Source organism: Oryctolagus cuniculus, chromosome 7 (genome assembly GCF_964237555.1).
Source record: "Oryctolagus cuniculus chromosome 7, mOryCun1.1, whole genome shotgun sequence".
Lineage (NCBI taxonomy): Eukaryota > Metazoa > Chordata > Mammalia > Lagomorpha > Leporidae > Oryctolagus > Oryctolagus cuniculus.
The window spans coordinates 81,494,284-81,519,896 of NC_091438.1; the positions used below are offsets into that span (position 1 = coordinate 81,494,284).

At 41.7% G+C, this 25,613-nt stretch overlaps 2 protein-coding genes across 8 annotated transcripts in view; one reads left to right on the forward strand and one right to left on the reverse strand.

Annotated features, from left to right (window-relative positions):
* The window catches only part of LOC100346985 (guanylate-binding protein 7), a 178,907-nt gene that overhangs the window by 85,485 nt on the left and 67,809 nt on the right, over positions 1-25,613 (forward strand). The gene's annotated exons all lie outside the window — the stretch shown is intronic.
* The window catches only part of LOC100347754 (guanylate-binding protein 3), a 216,319-nt gene that overhangs the window by 17,700 nt on the left and 173,006 nt on the right, over positions 1-25,613 (reverse strand). For 2 of the 5 annotated variants that reach the window (XM_017346111.3, XM_051856274.2), the window contains exons 2-5: positions 5,237-5,432; positions 2,946-3,073; positions 1,039-1,148; positions 627-823 (exon numbers count right to left, since the gene is read on the reverse strand). In XM_017346111.3, the coding sequence (XP_017201600.3) occupies positions 627-823; positions 1,039-1,148; positions 2,946-3,073; positions 5,237-5,426 (625 nt within the window). In that variant the 5' untranslated portion in view covers positions 5,427-5,432. Of the gene's footprint in view, positions 1-626; positions 824-1,038; positions 1,149-2,945; positions 3,074-5,236; positions 5,433-9,208; positions 9,332-25,613 lie in introns of those variants that run through there. The other 3 variants (XM_008264924.4, XM_070078116.1, XM_017346114.3) reach the window with 3 other exon arrangements.

Consider the following 25,613-nt stretch of genomic DNA (forward strand, 5'->3'; position numbering starts at 1 on the left):
TCTGTGTATTTAGTAATAAATTGATAATACTAAACTGAACAAACATTGCCTGAGGATGAAGAAGTTGGTGTTATGAATAAGAAAAAATGACTGTATCAGTGCAGGCACATAGCAGATTTTCTTCCCTGTACTATTGAAGATAAAACTATGCATCTGTGAATGATCCAGCATTCAACGGTAGTAAAACATAGCTAGTGAAACTTCTTTTCAACAAATAGGTCATTGGATTCATTTGATTACCTAGTGATTCCGTGTTTAATAACTCCCAGGTTGATCTATATTTCTCAGAATAGAGAAAGAGAAATGCTTGAACTTACTAGGTATCACAGATAGATGAGTCTTAGAAGTAAAAGCATTTATTGCAGTTCTCACTTTTTTAATTTTACCGATTGGACAAAAACTGCTGAAGCAACATTGATTTTTAAATTTCCTCAATGAGTTTAAACCTCATCCTCTAAAAATTTTCAATAATAATTTTTAAAATCATGCTCATCCATCAATCACCAGTCATCATTAGCTTGGGCTTCAATCCAGTCTCAGGAAAAAAAAATTTCAAGTGCCATTGGAAGTCCTGCTTGACCCCACCTTGTAACTAAATCAGCCATCCCCAGAGCACACTCTGATACCTGGAATCAGCTTCAGGGCATCCTCAAGGTACTCGTCTTCTGTGATGGGCTGTCCATTCAAGTTCAGTTCCAGGGTGAAATCCCGCACAGCCCAAACAAAGTCTGGAAAGAAACTCACAAACTCTGCAGAGTCCTCTACCTCGTCAGATGGGGGAGAAGATCTTGCCCTGATTAACTCTGTGAGTTCAGTAACAAAGCTGAAATCTCAGTTAAGGGAAAAAAAAAAAAAAAAAAAAAAAACTACACCACAAACTCTACATCTCACTTAGAAACAAGTTGGACAAACACTCCCCTTCTCCCTGTGTCCACTCTTAATGATGCAGGAAAATTTAGTTACATAAAGAAGAAATAGTCTCAACTGCCATTCTCCTAAGCTCAGTGAAATATGGAAGTTCCATTTCTAGAAGGATACTGCAGTTGCTCCAGGGCCTGGTGGTTGATGGTGCCCAGGCTGTTGTAGACAAAGGTGCTGCTCAGAAGCACAGCCAGGGCAAAGATCCAGGAGTCATTCTCAGGGTCTCCCTGGAAAACCCATTGAAACAAGGGACTTACACAACTACTGTTCATTTACTCACCTTTCATTCATTTGGTTGCTTGTTCACACTGTGGCTATATTATAACTGAAGATTAGGGTAAATAACAAATTTCAAATATAATTCAAAAATGAAATGCAGTCTTGATATACTATGACCACACTCAGTTTGTATAGATATTCAAATAACTGAATGACACTGTTACTGTCCAAGTATTTAATAAAGTGCTTAAACACAGGTGTCTACTAGTAAGTATAGAAGTATCTCACTGTAAACTTTTTTCGTAATAACTATAACATGGACAGAAATCCTATACAATAAGTTCAACAATTCTTCACCAGCATAGAGCCTGCATTTGTTTTGTGCTTATGAAGTTCCATATGACAATTTTTACCTCCAGAATATGATGTTATAGAGCAACAAACATGTCACTATATAAATGTAACCAAAATGATAATCCTCCCTATGAGCAGAATTCAAAGTTGTCCGAGACCAAACAACAAAACAAAGGTGAAGATACGGAGGCCTATGGATGTGAATAATTACTGTGAATTCAGAATGAGAAGGGATTCTGTGTGACTGGGATATGATGGCAGTAAATAGAAAATACCTGAGATTTGAAGAGTTGATAGATAGAAAAAGGATTTGTGAAGATGAAGGGATCCAGCAGACAAAGAACTAACAGAAGCTAAGTTGGAACTTTTAGCTCATAGTCACATAAAGGCATTAAAAATTATCCCACTTGATGGAAGTGCTGAGTACACAGGCTGGAGTGGGAGGGGAGGCTGGAAATGAGATTCCTGTGAAGACGTAGAAGGCATTACCCTATCACAGTATGAGTCACAAGGTCAGCCAGTCGTATCTCTTATACACTTTATATTTTGTTTTGCTTTGATCCTTTAACAAATTTAATTACTTGAATAGGTTCATGGAAAGTATTATTTATTAATAACCAATATTCCATATTGGTTATAATTAGATAAAGATCACTAGTTCAAAACTGAATTATTAAAATCGATTTCTAAGTTGGTGCTTTTCTCCCAAAAGAAGAAAAGCTAAAGATCTATTGCTGCTTCTTGTTTTTAGACTGAGACTCTTAAATGAATAACAATAGTGATTGTACCTAATACTATGAAGACAAAATGCTTAAAATCGCCCAATACATGATTTTTGGTTGGGGGTTGGGGTAGTTCATGGTTTCAAAGAAATCAGTTAAGAATTGATCATCAAAACTCAGAGAGTTGGATTAAAAATCTAATAATAAACAGAAGTTTTTCTAAAGATGATTTAAACAAATTTCTTCACAGAAACCATATTTTCATAGTTGCTACCTCCACTTCAATGAACTTCCCATTTTTAATAGATTCTATTGATTTAATGCAATAGAGCTTTCTTAGGAATCTCTTGTAATTTAAATGATTAGATTGGTTCCCCACTTTTTGCGCTGGTGATACTGTGTGCAGATTGTGTTGTAGTCTCTACAACTAGGCTCTACCCATTACCTTATTTACAATTTTATATTTAGTACTTAGTGCAGAGTCCTGGAACTGACTTGCTCCTTGGTATTCATTAAATAAATAATTACTCCAGAATTAAAAATAAGAATAATCTCTCTTCATCATATATCAAAGTGGTTGAGGTTATAAAGAAGTTTAAAGAAACAGAATTTAACCTCAGTGCCCATTACTGGATTTGCAATTAAGAGAAATGTGTCAGAGAAAGTGAAGTGATGTGCCAGTTAAACTGTAAGAGCACAGCTGAGGGCAGATAACATTGTCTGGCTTACCTTTTGCACATCGCCCAGGCCTTCAGTGTCCAGGAGGACCAGGATTTGGTTTGGCTTGGAGGGGTGGGGCACGCACCACATCCAGATGCCCTTTGTTTCGGATTTTATTGTGGATCCCAGAGGGAAGCCTGAAGGAAAGAGAATAATTAAAAAACCCTGAGAGTAGGCAACCAGGGTGGCCAGGGGTTATATTCATTAAACCTGTAGGAATGCAGGCTAGGTCAGGAAAATATGCATTCTCTGAAAACAAATTTTATATATATATGTATATATAATTATATAAATATGTATCATAATATAATTATTACACATTACAAGTTTATATCATACAGTCATATCAAATTTTATAATAGATGATTATATATAAGTGATATATATATATATATATTATCTTCTAAAGAAATGTTGGGAGACCAGGATAAGTACCTGGCTCCTGCCATCGGATCAGCACGGTGCGCTGGCTGCAGCGCGCCGGCCGCGGTGGCCATTGGAGGGTGAACCAACGGCAAAGGAAGACCTTTCTCTCTGTCTCTCTCTCTCACTGTCCACTCTGCCTGTCAAAAAAAAAAAAATTAAAAAAAAAAAAAGAAATGTCCTTTCTTTCAAAGACTCAAACTACATCACTTGGTAGAGCTAGTAGAAGTCTACTAACCCACTTATTTTATCTAAGCCTAAAGAACTCTCTCGCCTCCCAGCTTCTCCTAGTGTTCCATCGGTGGGAAGCCTCACAGGAGACAGGAAGGCAGGCACGTGTTCCTTCTGCTTCCACCTTGCTGGGCCTCAGCATCCCAGTGGTTCAGTCCTCTCTGTCAGGTCACGCAGCTCCATGCAACAGTTCTGGTCTTCACCGAATCCCAGCATCTACTCTTTGCTTGTCTGCCTAGATGCAGGGGTGGTAATGTCCACCTGGCTGTTGTTACTGCTATTCTATATGTGCTTTTTCACTCTTATGGGTTCCTTTTACAAAGTCTATGCCCTTATAAGTAGTCCCTCCATTGAATTCTCTTCACTTATCTTCTGAGCAGGCCATGTGTGTCCTGCCAGAACTTAGACTGATACAATAGCTTTTGTGATTTTACTCATCCCATCTCTCCCTCCTCATTTTAACCTTTTGCTTTCTCTTCTTAAAGCTAAAGATGAATCCCGTGTTCTGTGCCTCAGGAGGGAGATATAAATTAAGGAAAGGCAGAAGAGAGCTGTGCTTTCCAAAGGCTGAAACCCATAGGGAGATAATTCGAGGATCATGCCCAGGAACCAGTGGATGATATTTGCTATCCAGCAGTCCTGGATTTTGACCATCTGCCATATGTCAATGCTTCCTTCAACTGACAAGAGAAATGGATGTCACTGGATACCTCCAAGTTCATCATCTGCATGGTTCAGGTCAATCTCCTTTGATTCCCTGGATGCTCTCACTGAGAGGATAGTCTGAGATGGTCTGCTCTTTCCTACACCGTGGAAATATCTTATTGCTCCCTGATCAATAGGGATGAATCCAACACCCTGTGATCCCACTCGCAAAAAGGAATGGAAGTGATACTTCAAAAATTTGGGGAAAAACAGAATTAAATGGTAACTTAATTCAGCACAAAAAAATTAAAGTCCTACATAGTTTTTCATAATACAGTTTCCATGAATCTTGAAGATCTCTGAAATGCATGGATTTGAAAAAAACTTTTGCACAAAAATAAACTTACCTTTTAGTTCTGTTTTCTACAAACCTTTTAAAGTTACTTCATTAAAAAAAAAAAAAAATCACACACATAGTGAGTCACACCCAAAGAGAGAAAGTGGTAATCTGATCCTGCTCATGAACCTGAAGTGGAAACAAATTTCTTTCTTTTTGTTTTTCCTAGTAGATGGTGGGCAGCAAGTGGCAACACAAGTACTAGGATGCCTGTGAATCCTGGGTGGGGTTCTGGGTTCCTGCCTTTGACCTGCCCCAGCCTCAGCTGTTGAGAGCATTTGGGATTGAACCAATGGATGGAAGATCTCTGTCTCTGTATCTCTCCTTCTTTGTGTGTCTCTCCGCCCTTCAATAAATAAAAATGAATTATACAAATGTAACAAAAAGGAAGACTAGTGGAGTGGATCTTTTGAAAGAGGGAACTCTCCAGTAATGGAATAAAGAATGGACACGCATGGCTGAGGTTATACATTTGGAGGGGAGAATAAGAAGTTTCTTCTTTGGAGGAGTCATGTTCTTCTTTACAGTGACTAGAGACAAGGAGTGACCACCCTATGTTGTCACTAGTGCCAAGCTAACGGCGCCTGCTGTGGCCCACACTCACCATGGTTCTGTCCCGCCAGACGATTCATGAGGTAGGATTTTCCTGTACGATACAATCCCACAATGGCCACCACCACCACAGGCTGAGATATCTGGTTAAGAATCTCCAGTGCTTTAGGATTCACTGTCAGCTGCTCTTCCCAATTTTCCACTAAACAGATAGGGATCTTCATGGTAGTATCAGTTGCCATGGTAACCTGTAACCCAGAAAAACCACTCAGTCGAATATGGGATCCTGCAGTCATCTCTAGTGGTTCTGGGGGACAAATACACATGAGCTTTTTGCTTGTGGAATGTGTATATCAATCTCCTATGTTTTATATGTCTCTAAACGAAAAAATACTTTGCGTAGCATGTCAAGGTCTAGCACAGATGCCTTACATATTTTACTTGACAATTTCTACAAGAATTCTAAAAAAGCTTTGCCAAAACTCTTTCAGAATAGAACAAGAAAGGCAAAGTGCTGATGTCAGATCCCTAAGAACACAAACATTTGAGACACGTAGGGGCAGAACATGATAATAAGGAGATAAAGAGTGGTCAGTAAAGGCATTCCAGGAAAACTATGTCTCTCATTAATCCACCAAATATTTCATGGTAGCTGCTATGTCCTGTACCTTGTGCTAAGTACACAGTATCAAGCAGTGAACAAAACTGACTTAAATTCCTGTTGCATGGAGGTCTGTTCCAGTGAGGGACGATAGTAAATACATAAAATAAATAAAAACAAACTATGTTAAAATAATGGTATGCTCTCAGAAGAAAATTAGCAGAGAAAGAGGAATGGGGAGGGTTGGGGGTTAAATCACACATATATGGTAGTCAAGGAGGACCTCCCGAGAAAGGGAGGAATGAATCGGATGAAAACAGATTGAGAAACCCGTGGGAGCACAGCGGGCTGCATGGAGGAGGACCATTAAAGATGGAAGCAAGATGAAGACCTCAGCTTTTCTCAAAACAGGAAGAACGGAGGCTCAGAGTAACTAGACAAATACTTTATTTGTTTTTCAATAAGTTATTCAATACTTCCAAGACTTTATTAACTGTCAGAAACAGATACTTCATATCTATCGGTGATAGGGAGGAGATTCAGGAGCCTGGGTATCTAGGATCTGGCCAGATCTGACAGAATCCCACACCTGGGTGAAATGTAATAAGTAGAGCATAGCATGAAACTCAGATTCAGAAAACAGTCAGCTTGGACTGTCACTTTCTTTCTTGAAAACAATGCTAAGCAGCATTCGCATGTTCATATAACTTTACTACCTATGTGACCACCAAAGATATTATTAACTTCTCTGTGCCTCTAGTTCTTCTTCTGTAGAATGGATATACTAATAAGGAAAAAATCTAGTGATTATTAAATATCTCTTAAAATGCTCTTAAAATCATCTCTGTATTGTAATCATTCCTATATAAGCAAAGCTTAAAAATAGTTCCTGAGAAGGCAGATGGTGTAATTCCTAAAGGAAGGTGAAGGACTGGCTTTGTACAGAAACAGTGACACAGCTCCCCAGGGCTCCAGCAAGCAAGGATAAACAGGCGGGAGCATCCAGTTAGAAGGGATAACGGAGGGAGAATGAGTCAAGCAAGGGGACTCTAGAGTTGTCCTGGGATGTCAAAGCACAATGCTAGACTTGGACTTCAAGGGTTCAAAGCCTGGAGTACAAATCCCTCATCATCTGGTGATCTTGAAAACAACTCTCCTGTGTGAGCCTGGACTTTCCTATCAGTGATAGGAATATCATGATTTTAATCACTGCCTGATTCAGTAACATAATGCTGAGAAAAATGTTCTCAAGGAGAAATTTTTAATTTCCATAATTAAAATACTTTTCACACAATGAACAAGCAAATGTACTAATATGTACCTATATGTTCTCTAAGCAGAAAATTATCAAGAAATTATAAATATCCAGGATCTCTGCTAGATAAAAGCATCAATTTGTTTTTTAACAACCATTTATTGAAATTTCTTTTCTTTTTTATAGGTGGTTGGGAGCAGAAGTAGAGCAGTGAAAGATGAGATTTTTATTGCCATGTAATAAACCAGAGGAATTGTAGAATATTTTGCTCAGAGTATAAATTTTGATTTGGAGAAGGAATAGATTAGTTTACAATGTTTCCTTTGTTTCTTTCTTTAATGCAAAACATTCTAATTATTCAAATCAAGAATTTTTTTATTTTTTTAAATATTTAACTGACACAAAAATTGTACATATTTGGGATGTATGTTGTGTGCCCCAGGTTAAACAGGCATTTGAGGAGTGATATCACTGATGGAAATCTCTCTTTCTCTCTCTTCCACTCTCTGTATCTCTTGTATCTCTCTGTCCCTCTGCATTTCAAATAAATAAAGCTTTTTAAAATTATACAAGTTTGGGGTGCCTTATGATATGTTGATACATGCATTGTATAATATCCAATCAAGTTAAACATATATACCTCCTCAAATATTTATCATTTCTTAATGGATAAAGCAGTCAAAATTTTTTCTTCTAGATTATTCTGTTTTTAAGAAAAATATATAGTATATCTCTACCTGTAGTGACCCTATGTTTAACAGACACCAGAGCTTCTTACTCTTATCCAACCATAATGTTCCATCTGTTAAATTACCTTTCCCCATGCCTTCCTACCTGCTCAGCTCCCAGTCTCTAGAAATGATACTCTCAACTTCTATGAGATGATACTTTAAGATTCCATATGTAAGTGAAATCATGATGGGCTTGTCTTTCTGTCCTGTTGTTGCAAATGACAAGATTTCATCAGACACATGGAGAAAGCTCAACTTCCTCACTAAGAACCAGGGAAATGCATATGAAAAACCAGCATGAGCCATCACCTCACTCCAGTTAGATGGAGTATTATCAAAACACAAAAGATAACAAGTGCTGGCCAACAAGTGGAGAAAAGGGAGTCCTTGCCCTTTGTAGGTGGAAATGTAAATTAGGATGGTCATTGTGGAAAACAGTTTGGAAGTTCTTCAAAAAACTGCAAGGAGAACTGCCACCTGATGTAGCAATTCCATCACTGGGTATATATGCAAGGGAAATGAAGCCAGTGTGTTGAAGGGACATCTGCTGTACTGTTCACAATAACCAGTACACAGAAACCTAAGAGTCCGTCCAGATGAAGGGTAGATAAAACACTGCACAAATATACAATAGAGCACAAATCAGGAAACTTGCAACACCAAGTAACAGGTGGAGAAAACAGCTCTGTTAGATGGCTGTAGACCAATGGTTTCCAAAGGTTACTATCCAGCAGAGTCACATGGGCTGAGGGCTGCAAATGCCTGACATTAGGAACTTCTCACAAGTCCCTCGGATCACTCTGATGCAGTTCTTGTAAGCACTGTGCACTCTAAAAGTGTACTTACGCGCGTGTGATTAGACCACAGTTATTCAAACAGTTGATTAGTGAAAGTGAGATTAGGATTCCATGAAATTTAACTTTGTGGTCTCTGGAATATTAAATGTGGTTTTAAAAAAAAATCAAGTGAAACTTCAAGGATTTAACTTGTCTAAGATAAGGATCTTTTCTCTGTTTCTCAAGGTCCAGCAGGTGACAGCCAGGAGAGGTGTGCACACAGGAGAAGGGAGGCAGGAGGGAGGGACTCCACAGCAGCGCCTCTGCCAGGGGCTGGATCTGGGTCCCTGTGCGCTAAAGAGAGGGGGATCCATCCCTCCTCCGCGCCCGGCGCGCGGCTGGGCTGCAGCCCCTGGAGGAAGCCCGAGCAGGAGCAGCGCATGCGAGGGACACCCCACCCGGCGAGCCGCCGCCGCCTCTACACCCCGCAGAGACGCTGAGCCGCCTGGAGAAAGCGCTCGCTGGACACCCGCCAAGGTCCCGGCGCCGTCCTCTCGCTGTCCGTGCCCACCGCCCGTGCCCAGCCTGCGCTAGGAATCCGTTGTGGTCGCTGTCAGTGAAGGGAAGGGGCAGGGACAACCAAGTGCCAGCGCGCACTCACCGGGTCCGGGCGCCTCAGTCAAGGCCAAGTTCTCTGCTGCCCGCACACACCTCTTGAGCTATTCTTCCGTTCTGGTTCCTTGGAAACCCACTGTTGAGCTGGGAAACAAAGCCTATCCGACCTCTGAAATAGGGCAGAGAGGAGGAGAACGGAAACCGAAACCAAAACCACATTCCATAGTTGCGTGGTTTGCAAAGTGTCAGGAAACCCAGGAAAGTCCGCGGATCCCGGCCAGTTTCTGAACTTCTGCGCCCCTCTCCTCACAGACAGAGAGCCATCCCTGTGTCCACTCGGCCATGCTTGAATCAGGAGCCACCCGTGCCACACCACTGCTGTGTGGCATCCCTGATGGCACTGCCTGGGTTACACCGCACACTCCTGGGCAAGCTGACTGCCCTGGAGAACAGGCCCAGGGACTTGCACAGGAGCCTGGCAGGGACAAGCGCCACATCCTCCGAAGTCCATCAGTGGGATCGCTGGAGGGGGCGCCTGCTCTGGCTGCTGCTGGGGATTGCTGAGGACACACAGGCAAGCACCCTGGGCTCCAGGCAGACCTCAGAAAGGGCCCCTTCACGTATGCGCAGCCCTGTGAGGGTGGCTCAGGTAAGCTGAAGGTGGCTCAGCTCTCACTACTCCAAATGCCCGAAATTCCCATTTTTTTTTAAAGGACAGATTCATCTACGCAAGGCTTCACCATCTGATTTTTAGCTTAGCTCCAGTCTGCTCTCTCTCAAGGAATGAGACTGAAGTTTTCAAAATAGCAGGGACCTGCTGTCAGGTCAGTTCTCAGCGCACCTCTCAGCTCCATTAGAGAGGGCAGGCATCTTCATAAAGTCAGCATTTATTTCCCTCCATCCCCATAAAGGGCGGTGGTATTTACCTTAAATCGTGCTAAGGAAATGAGTGCTACCTTTGGCTTTAGAGATAGTATGCATATGATAAAAGCAAAGGTACACTCATATGTACCAGTCAGTATTAACCCTGACCACACAATGTGTTATAGTCCATCACCAATTGTATACACATGTCATAACTCTGCTTCTGGTTAGGTCAATTTGCCAGTGTAGTAGATGTGATTATTCATGGTTATTCACACTTGCCTCTTGTCTCATAGGTATTTCCCCACTGTGTTTATGAGGTTGACCATGTGACTTGCTTTGCAAATGAAATGCCAGTGGAAGAGAAAGCATTTGTGAAGACCTTTCAGAGTCTCACCAGCCTGCCTGTGCATTTGCATCCACAATGAGGATACAAACTGCACAAAGGGATTGCTTCTTTAAATTTATCCCAGATGAAAAGAACACAAAAATAGAATTTAAACTAACCTTAAATCTGGATCCGAATTCTGTGGCAAATTTGAGTTACTTCACAAAAAATAAACGTGAATTTTTTCAAACCATTCACATATCCAGGATTATGGTGTATAGTATTGCAATAGCAGCTGGCTAAGCATCTTTTTTGCCTCTCCCCCAAGCATGCACACCTTCTGCCATCAGTTCAGTCTTGCTGGGTGGCTACAGAGTATTACTGCTGTTGTGGGCTGGGTTAGCCTCAAACTTCTATTTCCAGATCTTGTCTTTTACTTAGAGAAGAATTCTAAGTAAGGCCTCAACCACACCGTGCAGCATGATAAGGTTTTGTTAGGTAGGAAGTCAGATATGAGCTTATGTGTGTGTGACATAAAGGCCTAAGGAAAAGACATCTATGTCTGGCATATGCATCTGCATCTCAAAGTCATCCCATAAAAGTTTCAGGGGCAGCCCCTTATTTGCATCCTGCCCTGCCCCCTCTTACCTGATAACCTGCCAGGTGTGAGTCCCTGCCCCTTATGCCTTGATAACCTTCCAGATGCAGCCCAGTATCTGCATTTCAAATACCCTGCTCTGGATCCCAGTTCTCCAGGGGGTCTTGTTCACCCTTCCTCTAAACTCAGGTCTGGGCCAGCTAGGCTTCCTCCTGTCTGATACCTTCAGGGAAAACTAAATCCTTTCTTTAGGGAGGAGATATGTGAAGAGAAAGACCCATCTCCTTAAAAACCCCTGGCCTCAACCGGACTGCTTGCTCAGCCCTCTTCCTCTCTGCTGAGCCGCCCGCCTGAGCTGGTCAGGTGTAATCTCTCCACTCAACCATGTAACCTCGCTCCCCCCGACCCAGTCTGAGTGACTGGGCACTCTCTCTCAGGTCCTGTCTGGAGAGGTGGCCATCCATTCTTATGGATGCCCCTACCCTAATAAACTTTTCTACTTTTTACTTTCCACTACTCTGTCTCACGCCTGAATTCTTTCTTGCATGAAGACAAGAACCCATTCTCTGGTAACATTTTGGCAACCATGAAGGGATTTTGAGAAGACATCGGAGGTCAGTATTCCTTCCCTCAAGCAGGGCTGGATCTGTGGAAGTGACCTTGAATGTCCAGCACCCCACAGCTCTCCAAGAATGCGGAGTCCCCCCGGCCATGGCTTAGCTACAGCCCAAACTCCAGAGGGATTGTAAGGAATGGGAGGGAAATTAGGAAGGGCATTTGGCTGAGAACCTGGAGACCTCCTGCAACCCGAGGACCTGATCTCTCTCTTGGAGGGATGCCTGGTCACTCTGCCTATTGCTACGCGAGCATGGTCTAGCTTTGGTAGAGGCTAATATTGGCCCTCCAGGTAAACTCGGACAACTAGGTAGTGGGCAATCTTGAGCAATAGGAGATTTCGAACACCCACTCAGCCTGCAGACATCAGGGCCTTTCCCTTGCTCTCCTCTAGTTGAGATCCATAGGGGAAGCTGAGGGCTGTAGTTCACATCTTGTCCTCTGTTGCTTTCCCTCTCTCTCCTCCCAGGTCTCCCACCCCCTCTCTTTGTTTCTCCTCATCTCCATTCCTATACAGCTGGCCAGGAGAAAGAGAGGAAAAAAAATTCCAAGGTCTCTCCATCTAAGAAAGGGGAAAAGCTCTTACTGATTAACCCTTTCCAACCTGGTAGAGGGTTTTCTGTCTTTGCAACTTATGGTAGCTCTGGTGCATCAAAGTTTTTGTGCACTGCCTGTTACTGTTGCTAAGCTTTGATTGCCTGAGGACTGAATCTGGAAAGGAGCTAAAGTTAACTATCTGTTTTAATTGACTGAGTGATTGCAGTAGTCCTGATTGGATCTGGCTTAGGTTGAATTATAGGAGGTTCCCAGCACTCTTGGTGAAGTGGTCCACCTACCCAACCCCAGGGCCAGTCCTTCTAGGCCCCAGCGTGCTCAGTCTTCCCTGTTAATGGGGACCACAGCCTTTCTCTGCACTCTCTTCCAGTCAACTTGGCCTGCCACACCCATGCAGGCAAGGCCAGATATCTCTAGGGAGAGTGCTTCCTAGGGCTGTTTTTTTTCCCTCTCCATTTCCAATTCAAAAACCCCTCCTAATTAGGGGGGGGGGGAGGGAGGGAAATGCCTCTGGCTACTGCTGGCCTTACCTAAGGGAGCAAGAACCTTAATCCATTAACCCTTTCCAACCTGATGGGTCTTTCTCTTTGCAGTTAATGGAAACCTAAGCAATGGGCTCCTACACTGATGATCAGCTCTTTTCTGTGCTGCTGTCCCTGACTTAGCTGATGAGAGTTTTCACGTGTCTTGAAGGTTTCATATTTTTCTATTGTCAGGACTGAGTCTTGATTGGGAAAACTACTATGTGAAGTTGTTTACGTTATTTGCCTGTCTTTAATGTTTGAGTGATTACCTAACTCTGATCAGATCTAACCCACAGCCTTGGTTAAAATGCTCAGGTTAAACGTACTAACTTTTGGCTAAATGGTTTGACAATTTAAATTCAAAGGAGTTTTCCAACTTTGAGGCTTCCAGTCAGAGCCTTGGAACTCTCAAAGGAGGAGACTCTAGATTTGTTAAAGTAACAGCTATTTGAATCAATTCAGATTATGCGAAGTACATTAAAATGCTATAAATGATGTCAGACCTATGTTGTATTCATGTTTTTGCCTTCCAGCTAGAGTGGTCTTATAAAAATGAGAGTGAATTCTCTGTATACAAGCCTTTATGTTGTTAACTAAAGTAAGCCAATACAGACTGGTTCAAAAAATTGGGTTAATGCAAACACACTTTAGTTTGCCTGGTTCACTTGCTCAGTTTTACATGTCTTTGATATGCTTTAAACTTGTTTCTCTTAAAGATGGAGATCTTTTCAAAGTTGTAAGCATGCACTAGTATCCGTGTTTGCTGCTCAGGAGGTGTTATCCTTATTAGTTACTTAAAAGCATGGAAATATAATTTTGGTTTTAAAAATAATTCAGATAATGGTGTGGTATTCATTAATAACTCAGTTTCTTAAGCCATCTAGGCATTGGTGCTAAGTAAAACATGGGAAAATGTATTATGTGTACTTTTATACTTTTAACATCTTAACTTCGATAAGAGAGACAGTTTCGGTTTGTTAGCATGTATTCTCATAAACCTATGAGAACATAGGTTGTCCCTACATGACAATTCAAGACTATGTAAAAGTAACTATGGGTGTAAGTTCAGAAGGTGTGAGCAAGTCACAAAAAGTTTTAAAAAGTTTATGATTTTAAAACATTGTTTACAGAGTTTTCTATAAGTTAGTGTTAATGCCAAAATTACACTGACCTGAAGTTGAAATCTGATCTTCTGTTACAACAATGGGGGTTTAAAAAAAATGTGTACTAATGTTAGTAAATATCTGGAAATGGTCTCAATCTTAAATCTTAATCTGTTTTAGGAAAAACAGTAACGTCTCTTTTTAACAGTGTCTGCTTAATCCGTTACTCTGCCATGCCATTTCTAAAGTTAGGTCGTGGCCGGCGCCATGGCTCCATAAGATAATCCTCCACTTGCAGCGCTGGTACACCAGGTTCTAGTCCCGGTCAGGGTGCCAGATTCTGTCCCGGTTGCTCCTCTTCCAGTCCAGCTCTCTGCTGTGGCCCGGCAAGGCAGGGGAGAATGGCCCAAGTCCTTGGGCCCTGCACCCGCATGGGAGACCAGGAGAAGCACTTGGCTTCTGGCTTTGGGACAGCACAGTGTGCCAGCTGCAGCGCGCTGGCTGCAGTGGCCATTGGGGGGTGAACCAATGGAAAAGGAAGACCTTTCTCTGTCTCTCTCTCTCACTGTCCACTCTGCCTGTCAAAAATAAATTAATTAAAATAAATAAAGTTAGGTCGTGTAAACTCTGTTTGACTCTGTTAAATAGTTCTGAGATGATTTTGTGTGCTAACTCTTATGTTCAAGGTTTTTTTTATTTCTGGTATATTCGACAGTAAGAGACCTAGAATTCATGTTCTGCCGAAGTAATCTATTGTGTACTCTACTGTCTCTGTTAAGTTCAGATTGATGAAAAGCATTGCTAAGTATCATTATGACTAGATCTGGTCTAAAAGTCTTAAAATCACCCTGACTAAATGAATGACTATCATTTCAGGATGTTAAGGAATTCTATTTTGATCAGATACTCTTGGCACCTTTAACAGACTTTCTGAAAATCACAGTTCTAAATTCTCTGGACTTTTGGTATCTCCAGAGGGCCCGTGGGGATGTCAAAAGATATATCTCTCATCTTGCAGAGATAATAACCAATCAGCTGTTTAGATTAAAAGTGCTGCCACGATGTAAAATGATGCTAAACTTCAGTTATAAACATGTTCCTTTCTAGCTGCTTCAGTCTCTGGCTCAGAAGCCAGATCCTTTAAAGAGGGACTGACAAAGTCTCCATCCAGCTAATGCTGAATAACCAGGCATTGCTAGTTCAAATGTATTGCGAGTTCAAACGTGGATCAAACAGAGGTCTAACCAAAAGGGAGAAAGTGTTCCAAAAGAGACTTAGAGATGATTGGAGATGGTTATGTGGCAGATGCTAGAGAACTGGGTTCCAGGAGCCCAAGAAAGCTCTAGTGTCCACAGGCTACATGGTGAAAACCCAGAGCCCAAAACCTAAACTTATGGGTTACACAGTAAGAGTAGTTAAACCCAGAAACCCAGACCCATAACCCACTGGAAGGATGGCAGAGACATCTGTCACAATTTCTCCTCTAAGTCAGGCTACACAGTAAACACTGGTTAAATGCCAGTTAAATCTGAAAGCCCAGGAATTCAGGCTAAGCAAGACTCAACTCGCTGCCTCACTTCTCCTCTTTTCTCTTCCAGAAAGGAAGTTACTACTGTTCTGCAGGACTCTCCACTGTGATGTACAGCTTGATCCCCAGACCTTATATAAGGGATAACTAATCTTTGCTGTGATAATTCCTGGCCACAGTATAGAGGACCAAACAGCATAGCCAGAAAAAGAGAGGTTAAAACTATAGAGTAATGTTACAGCTACATTGGTTTTTTGGTGTACACCGTAAATGGGCAGAACTCACCTTTTAAACCAAATTGAGGGAAAGATAAGAAGTTGTACTGGTGACCTCAAAGCATGCAAGCAGGTCACCACAGTTGATCTTACCTAAAAGGTCATTGTTCTCCTCATGGGCACAGTCTTAACATGTTTTTTTTTTAACTTTTAACTTTTACTAAGTGTCATATTTGCCCATGATCATAGTTTTCTATGTCACCCTGATATTAAAGAAATCTTCAAAAATCAGGGTTGGGTTGAGCACCCCCTTGACTGACATCATAGAGACTGACTCCATGGTCTACTTTATTAGAGACCAGGAAAATGAGGAGCAAGCTAGCAGCAGGAGCAACCTAAAGATAGGCAACAGGCCAACCAATGGCTGCTTAACATGGTGATCTGCCATCAAGGAGACCCAGCAAGGCCAGTGCACCCCAAATGGCATCTGTTTCCGGTATGAGGAGCCAGGGCATTGGGCAAGCAGCTGTTGTGACAGAAACTGGCTTCTGTCAGCTCTGGCGAGAGCAAGGCCACTGGGATGTGAAACTGCCCTGGGTGTCGAAGGACTCTTGGTTCAGAACCGCAGGCTCTATGGCTCTGTGCTAAAAAGCCTTTGGCTCTGCCCAGCCTCTGCCCAGCTTCCAACTCTAGTCACTGCTATTGAGGGGATGGCCTAGGGTGAGTGGAACATAAGTTGTCTATTTGTACCAGCCTCCTATCTAGCTCTCTTCCTAGTCCAGCCATGTAATGTAAGTCAACAGGGTGCCTCCCTTAAAGGAGATTTGCATCTCTTGCAATTCTCTTCCAGCACCCCATGGATAGGTCTGGGCCTCACATACCCAGACAGGCCCTAAAACAACACTACTAGTCGAACAATACCCTATACCTTGTGCGGTTGTGTGAGTGCAGCCTGTTGAAATCCTTGCTTAGTATATACTAAGTTGACCTTCAGTGTATGAAGGTAATTGAAAATGAAATTCGATGAAGGGCGGGATGGGAGAGGGAGTTGGGGGGCACGGAAGGGAGGGAGGTTGGGGGGGAAGCCACAACAATACAAAAGTTGCACTTTGTAAATTCACATTTATTAAATAAAAAAAAACTATATAACAAACAAATAAACAAAAAAGAAACAGAAAAAAAAGAACTTAATACTTTACTCCTTTAGTATTTTTTATGTTCTACTTAAAACTATTGGTTGAACTCTGTAATTAATACACAATTACTCTTAGGTGTTTTTTTTAATGCTATAACTAGTACTCAAATAGTATTTTACACTTTGTGTTTCTGTGTGGGTGCAAAGTGTTGAAATCTTTACTTAATATATGCTAAATTGATCTATATATAAAGATAATTGAAAATTAATCTTGATGTGAATGAAAGGGGAGAGTGAGTGGGAGAGGGGAGTGTTGTGGGTGGGAGGGAAGTTATAGGGGGGAAGCTATTGTAATCCATAAGCTGTACTTTGGAAATTTATGTTCATTAAATAAAATAAAATATAAATACATATATAAAAAAAAAACAAATAGTATTCAGCTTAGAAAGCCCTTCCTGCCAGTTCCTTAAAAACAAAAACAAAAACAAACAAACAAAAAAAAACCAGGGCTTTCAGTAACAGCTAACTTAGATAGTCCTACACCTATTTGGGCAGGTCCTCACTGAGGACTTAAAGGGCCTATCTCTTGAGGGGGGTGCACAATAATGTAGATGGTTGAATGTAAATGATTTGTTAGTCTATTTCGTTTCCCAGCCTGAGACTCTAGTATTGTACATTGGCTTAACTTCCTAGCAAAACTAGCTACCAGATATCCAGAGGGAAAAAAAGCATTGCTAGTCCATTAGAGTGATAATTATTTAACCCTTATTGTCACCCCAGGGGAGAGGAAACCAGCCCCGGAGAGGATATGGGCTCCCAGCTGTATGTCACTGAGAGGCAGGGATTTGCATTAGGAGTGCTAACTCAGGATCTGGGACCTGTAAAGCAGCCTGTGAGCTACTTTTCTAAAACCTTAGACATGGCTGCACAAGGATGGCCTCCCTGTCTAAGGATATTAGCAGCAGCCACCTTGCCGACAGAGGAGGCATCTAAAATTACATTGGGACAAGATATTGCCCTTTATACCTCATATCAAAGAAATTCTCTATTAGAACACAAGGGCTCTCACTAGCTCACAGATTGTAGAATACTAAAATATCAGGTCCTCCTTCTAGAAAACCCTCAGGTAAAAATAAGGCATTGCTCTATTTTGAATCCAACTACCTTAATGCCTGTTCCAAGGGAAAGTGGTCCCCTCCACTCCTGTACTGAGACTATAGACTTGATCTATGCCAGCAGAAGGGACCTAAAAGACAGGCCCCTAACTAATGCAGATGAAGTTTGGTTCACAGATGGAAGCAGCTTTGTCAGGGATGGAACCTGCTTCTCAGGGTATGCAAGAGTTATGGCATGGCATGTTATTGAAGCTCGTGCCCAGGAACTTCTGCTCAGTTAGCAGAACTGATCACCCTAACCAGAGCTCTAGAACTAGGTAAGGACAAGAGAGAATAACCCCCAGGGGTCTCAACCTCCACCTTTAATTAAACCTATGCAGCAAAAGGGAAGTTACCCTGGGAAAGGATGGCAAATAGATTTTACACAGATGCCATTCTGTCAAGTCTATAGGTACCTGCTTGTACTTATAGACACCTTTACTGGATTGGTAGAAGCCTTCCCAACCAGAACTGAGAGAGCTCAATGGCCAAAATTCTCCTGAAGGAAGTTAGTCCACGCTTTGGTCTCCCAAAATCTTTACAAAGTAACAATGGGCCTTCCTTCATCTCCCAGATACACAAGGGATTTTTAAGGCCCTAGGAATAACCTGGCCCCTTCACTTTGCATGGAGACCTCAGTCTTCCAGTAAGGTAGAAAGAGCCAACCAGACTCTATGGAAAACATCACAAGTATAGAAATATGCACTTGGTAAGAAAGGTTAAGAAGGAAAGAGTGTTCTTGGTAAGAAAGGTTAAGAAGGAAAGAGTTTTTTTTAATAAGGAAAGGACATGGTTTGTAAGAATGACTTTATCCTGATGGCTAGTTTACTCTAGACTGGAATGGAAATGATGGAATGTTTCAAGTAAGTTGAAGAGGGTGTGTGGAAGTCACAAAAGGTTATGAAAGAAAGAAATATTGGACATGCTAACTGCTGTTCTGGGAGGTATCTGTGCTGTGTTCCAGGAAGAATGTTGTCTTTGGGTCAATCAGACTGGACAGGTAAAAACCCAAAATTCGTACTTTTCCTGGAGAAAACCAAGTACCTCCAGGACCAGGCCAAGCAGGGTTGGGATTTCTAGCCTGACATCTTGTCATGGAAATCCTGGCTATTTCCTATGCTTGGCCCAATAACTTCTGTAATCTTGCTCCTTCTCTTTGGACCGTATGTTTTTAATGCCCTTGTGTGTTTTGTCTCTAACAGAATAAAAGCTGTCGAACTCCAAATGGTCATCAGACAAGGCTTCCAGCCCATTCCATTGGACAACCTGAGCAACCCTTTGGACCAAGCAGGACAGTCTTTCCAAGGCTACTGTTGCAGACCGTAAGACAGATAGCAAGAGGAAATACTCAAATCCTCCTCGACACCCATATGCCAGCTTTGAAGAAGCTACAGGAAATGGAACTCCATCCATAATCACAAAGAAGAATTTTGGGTATTCCCTCTTGAGGGGAGAATGTTAGGTAGGAAGTCAGATGTGAGCTTATGTGTGTGTGACATAAAGGCCTAAAGAGAAGATGTCTATGTCCAGCATATGCATCTGCATCTCAAAGTCATCCTGATAATGTTTCAGGGGCAGCCCAGTGTTTGCATCCTGCCCTGCCCCCTCCTACCCGATAACCTGCCAGGTGGGGGTCCCTGCCCCTTCTGCCTGACAATCTTCCACAGTCTTCCAGATGCAGCCCAGTATCTGCATTTCAAATACCCTGCTCCAGATCCTGGATTAGGACAGAGGCAGCTAGGCTTCCTCCTGTCTGATATCTTCAGGGGAAAACTCAGATAGGAGCTTCTTAATATTTACATCCATAAAATCCTTTGTTTCAGGAGATGTGTGAAAACAAAGACCCATCTCCTTAACACCCCCCCCCCCCGCCTCAATGGGACTGCTCAGCCCTCTGCCTCTCTCTGCTGAGCCACCCACCTGCTTGCCCAGGTGTAATCTCGCCACTCAACCATGTAACCACGCTCTTCCCCAGTCCGAGAGAGGTGCCCATATGTTCTTACTTGTCAATGGATGTCTCTTCCCTATTTTACTTTCCACTACTCACTGTCTCATGCCTGAATTCTTTCTTGTGTGAAGAAAAGAACCCTGCCATTCAACAGTAACATAGGGATCACGCACTGTCCATGTGTCTGGAATTAATGGGGACCTATGCCTGCCAGTGATCTGATCTTATGTAGCTTAACCACAGTAGCCGGAGACACACCCCTCGAACATCCACCAGGTGCCATTTGTAATGGATATTTGAGGCAATGCCCAATATTTCCCCCTTTTTGTTTTATATTAAAGAGAGAAAGAGGAACTGAGCACAGAGTGTGCCTTTATTATGTTGTCCCCGCTGACTGGGGTCAGCCCTTTAGGGAACATGTCTGTCTTAGATTGTCCCCCTCTGGGGATCTTACCCGTCTTTGACTACTACTCCAGCTGTTAAGGGCTGCCCCAAGGGGATCTTACCCATCATTGGCTACCACCTCAGCAACTCAGGGTATGATGTATTATACCTTTACATCTTAGCAGTGGTCATGGTGGATGTATAGGGTTCCCAATCTGGTGCTTAAAGAGCAGCATAACCCGGTTCTTAAAGAGTGGCATGTTGTTGTCAGACCACCATTAACTGGACCGCAGCGATGTGATCTTAGACAAATTTACAAGGACAACGGAGACCAAGGGGCCCACAAGGGGGAGGAGATAACGAAGCCATCCCCCAAGGCCCGACCACAGGTATTAGAGCTTCTTGGAGGGTCTTGATCTTGTCCTGAATGATGGCGGATTGATTAACATAAAAGCAGCACTCCTGATGTACCATGATGATCCAGTCACAATGAGGCAGAGAGTCCAATATGGCCTTTTTATCCCGGTAAGAGAAAAGAAAAATTGCTCCTCAGGAGGGGGTCCTCCTGGGTGACCTTCTTCGGCAAAGGGGAGATATTGGTTTCTCGCAGGTACCCATGTGGAATTGGAACTCCTCTGAGGGAAGACACATCCAAATCCTCTACCAGCACTTATCAATGGGTCTGGTCCTTGCCACCATCCCGTTAATGGGTCCTTCCATTTTACCCTAACTGAAAGGTAGAGTACTTGGAGGGACCAATGTTTGCAAAAGTCTGACAAGGGCTGATGTTTTGGAAAATTTAAAATATTTAAGGTGAGCATGGCCATTCATAGCTGGTCTTGTGGGGGTATGATTCCCCCTTTTTGTTTTATATTAAGTTGGTCTTTCAAATTTTTATTTTATTTTTTTCATGATTGTCCTTGTGGGTTGTGAGGAATTTTTCTTTTTTTTTTTAATTTTATTTTTGTTGAATCATTTTACATCTTGGCAGCACTTTTAATCTAAACATCCCGATTGGTTTTTATCTCTGATAGATTAGAGATATATTTTTGACATCTACAGGGGCCCACTGGAGATACCAAAAGTTTAGAGAATTTAGAACGTTGATCTTTAGAAAGTTTGTTAAAGGTGCCAAGAGAACTTAGAGTATCTGGTTAAAATAGAATTTTTTTAACATTTTGAAATGATATTCATTTATTTAGTTAGGGTGATTTTAACACTTTTAGACCTAATTTAATCAAAATGATATTTAACATAACTTTTTAAGCCTTAATGTGTTTTTATTCATCTAAACTTAACAGAGACATTAGAGTAAACTATAGATTACCTTGGCAGAACATGAATTCTAGGTCTCTTGTTGTTGAATAAACCAGAAATAAAAAACCTTGAACATAAGTGTTAGCACACAAAAGCATTACATAACTCAGAACTATTTAACAGAGTTAAAGAGAGCTTATAAGACCTAACTCTAGAAATGGCTGAGTAACCAATTAAGCAGACACTGTTAAAAAGAGATGTTATGGGGGGGCGGAGCCAAGATGGCGGAATAGTGAGGGCACGCACCGATAGCCCGGGAAAATTTAGTTTAATAAAAGGGGAGTTACGGTAGCCTCAGAAAAAAGAACCAGGAAAATATTGCAGGGGAAACTCTTCTGGATCAAGTGGCCGTGAATCGGAGGACCTACTGGGAGAACAAGGTCGCCCACCGCGTGGAAGCCAAGCCGCGGGACCGAGCAGGGTCTGCGCGCCAGTGCTCGAAGGGGAGTGCATCCCACACAGACAACAGCGGGGAGACTTGGGACATTCAGGGCTCCGAGTCCACACATCGGCGCTGGAAGGGGAGGTGAGCTCAATAACCCGAGACATTGGTGGGAAAACGGGGGTCAGAATCTAGAGGGGGGCCGGAAAGTGCAGCAAACTCACTACCGGAAAGAAGGAAAAAAAAGCCTCGGGGTTTCTCTTCCCCCTAACCTTGCAAAGGTTACAAGGCTGCAAGGCTTGAAGAATTCCCAAGAGACAAAGAGCAGGCCCCCTCTCTGGATTTACATACCAATGGGGGAGAGCTAAGGAACTGAGTCACTACAATTCAGTAGCCTAGACAACCCAGTGGGAGTCCAGAGGAGCCTAACAGGACTCTGGGACTCTGCGGGTAGAAGCCAAAGACTGGAAGCCTTGCAGTGTTACTTACCCCCTGAATAAATAAAATACATAAATAAATAAAAAGAGAGAGATTTACCACGCATAACCTGAGGGTGTCACCTTTGCACACCCTTAACCAGGAAGAACCAGGCAGAGCTCTCAGGCCACACCCATTTCAAGCCTCCAAGGCTCCTCCATCAGGAGGCAGTCCACTTAACACGGACACAGTATAAAATAAAATAAAAAAAATAAAAAAAAACGCACAGTGACGCAAGAAGAATTAACTATGCCGGGTAACAAACACAGAAATCGAGGGAACAAGATCAACGATGACAATATGATGCCTCCAAATAAGCAAAACACCCCAAGCCAAGATTATGAAGATGATGAGATAGAAGAAATGCAAGATACGGATTTCAAAAAATTTATGATAAGAACATTTAGAAGTTTTCAAAAGCAAATCCTTGAACTACAGAAATCCTTATTGGACAAGATTGAAAATCTCTCTCGTGAAAATGAAATTTTAAGGAAGAGTCAAAATGAAACTCAGAAACTAGTAGAACAGGAAAGTGTGATAGTGAAGAGAAATCAAAATGAAATGAAGAGCTCAATAGATCAAATGACAAACACATTAGAAAGCCTTAAAAACAGAATGGGTGAAGCAGAAGAGAGAATATCGGACTTAGAAGATAGAGCACAGGAAAACATACAGTCAAACCAAAGAAAAGAAGAGGAAATTAGAAATCTAAAAAATATTGTTGGGAATCTACAGGATACTATTAAAAAAACCAACATTTGGGTTCTAGGAGTTCCTGAAGGCATGGAGAGAGAGAAAGGATTAGAAGGCCTTTTTAGTGAGATACTAGCAGAGAACTTTCCAGGTTTGGAGAAGGACAGAGACATCCTAGTACAGGAAGCTCATAGAACCCCCAATAAACATGACCAAAAGAGATCCTCACCACGACATGTGGTAATTAAACTTAGCACAGTGAAACATAAAGAAAAGATCCTAAAATGTGCAAGAGAGAAACGTCAGATTACTCTCAGAGGATCTCCAATCAGACTCACAGCAGACTTCCCATCAGAAACACTACAGGCTAGGAGGGAATGGCGAGACATAGCACAGGTGCTAAGAGAAAAAAATTGCCAGCCCAGAATATTATATCCTGCCAAGCTCTCATTTGTGAATGAAGGTGAAATAAAGACCTTTCATAGCAAACAGAAATTGAAGGACTTTGTGGCCACTCGTCCGGCCCTGCAAAAGATACTTAAAGATGTGCTACACTCAGAAACACAGAAACACGGCCATCAATATGAAAGAAGGGAAAGGAAGAACACCTACCAGTAAAAGAGCATGGGAAGCTCAAAGCATATACTAGAAAATATTTCCTGGAAAATGGCAGGGCAAAGTCACTACGTATCAATAGTCACATTGAACATTAATGGTCTGAATTCTTCAGTTAAAAGACACCGTTTGGCTGACTGGCTCAAAGAACACAACCCAACTATTTGTTGCCTACAAGAAACACATCTCTCTAACAAAGAGGCAAGCAGACTGAAAGTGAAAGGTTGGAAAAAGATATTCCATGCCAACAGAAACCAAAAAAAAGCAGGTGTAGCCATATTAATATCAGACAAAATAAACTTTAATACAAAAACTGTTAAGAGAGACAAAGAGGGACACTATATAATGATTAAGGGTTCAATTCAACAGGAAGATGTAACTATTATAAATGTATATGCACCTAATTACAGGGCACCAGTCTATTTAAAAGATATGTTAAGGGACTTAAAGGGAGATTTAGATTCCAATACAATAGTACTGGGGGACTTCAATACTCCACTCTCAGAAATAGACAGATCATCCGGACAGAAGATCAACAAGGAAACAGCAGATTTAATTGACACTATTGCCCAAATGGATCTAACAGATATCTACAGAACGTTCAACCCTACATCTACAGACTTCACATTCTTCTCAGCAGTGCATGGAACCTTCTCTAGGATTGATCACATACTAGGCCATAAAGCAAGTCTCAGCAAATTTAAAAGAATTAGAATCATACCATGCAGCTTCTCAGACCACAGCGGGATGAAGCTGGAAATTAGCAACTCAGGAAACCCCAGAAAGTATGCAAACACATGGAGACTGAACAACATGCTCCTGAATGAACACTGGGTCATTCAAGAAATCAAAAGAGAAATCAAAAACTTTCTGAAAGTAAATGAAGACAACAACACAACATATCAAAACTTATGGGATACAGCAAAAGCAGTATTGAGAGGCAAATTTATAGCAATAGGTGCCTATATCAAGAAATTGGAAAGGTACCAAATAAATGAACTTTCAGCGCACCTCAAGGACCTAGAGAAACTGCAGCAAACCAAACCCAAATCTAGTAGGAGAAGAGAAATAATTAAAACCAGAGAAGAAATTAACAGGATTGAATCCAAAAAAACATTACAAAAAATCAGCCAAGCGAGAAGCTGGTTTTTTGAAAAAATAAGCAAAATTGACACCCCATTGGCCCAACTAACTAAAAAAAGAAGAGAAAAGACCCAAATCAATAAAATCAGAGATGAAAAAGGAAACATAACAACAGACACCACAGAAATAAAAAGAATCATCAGAAATTACTACAAGGACCTGTATGCCAGCAAACAGGAAAACCTATCAGAAATGGATAGATTCCTGGACACATGCAATCTACCAAAATTGAACCATGAAGACATAGAAAACCTAAATAGACCCATAACTGAAACAGAAATTGAAACAGTAATAAAGGCCCACCCAACAAAGAAAAGCCCAGGACCAGATGGATTCACTGCTGAATTCTACCAGACATTTAAAGAAGAACTAACTACATTTCTTCTCAAACTATTTAGAACATTCGAAAAAGAGGGAATCCTCCCAAATTCTTTCTATGAAGCCAGCATCACCTTAATCCCTAAGCCAGAGAAAGATGCAGCACTGAAAGAAAATTACAGACCAATATCCCTGATGAACATAGACGCAAAAATCCTCAATAAAATTCTGGCCAATAGAGTACAACAACACATCAGGAAAATCATCCACCCAGACCAAGTGGGATTCATCCCTGGTATGCAGGGATGGTTTAATGTGCGCAAGACAATCAATGTGATACACCACATTAACAGACTGCAGAAGAAAAACCATATGATTATCTCAATTGATGCAGAGAAAGCATTTGATAAAATTCAACACCCTTTCATGATGAAAACTCTAAGCAAATTGGGTGTGGAAGGAACATTCCTCAATATAATCAAAGCAATTTATAAAAAACCCACGGCCAGCATCCTATTGAATGGGGAAAAGTTGGAAGCATTTCCACTGAAATCT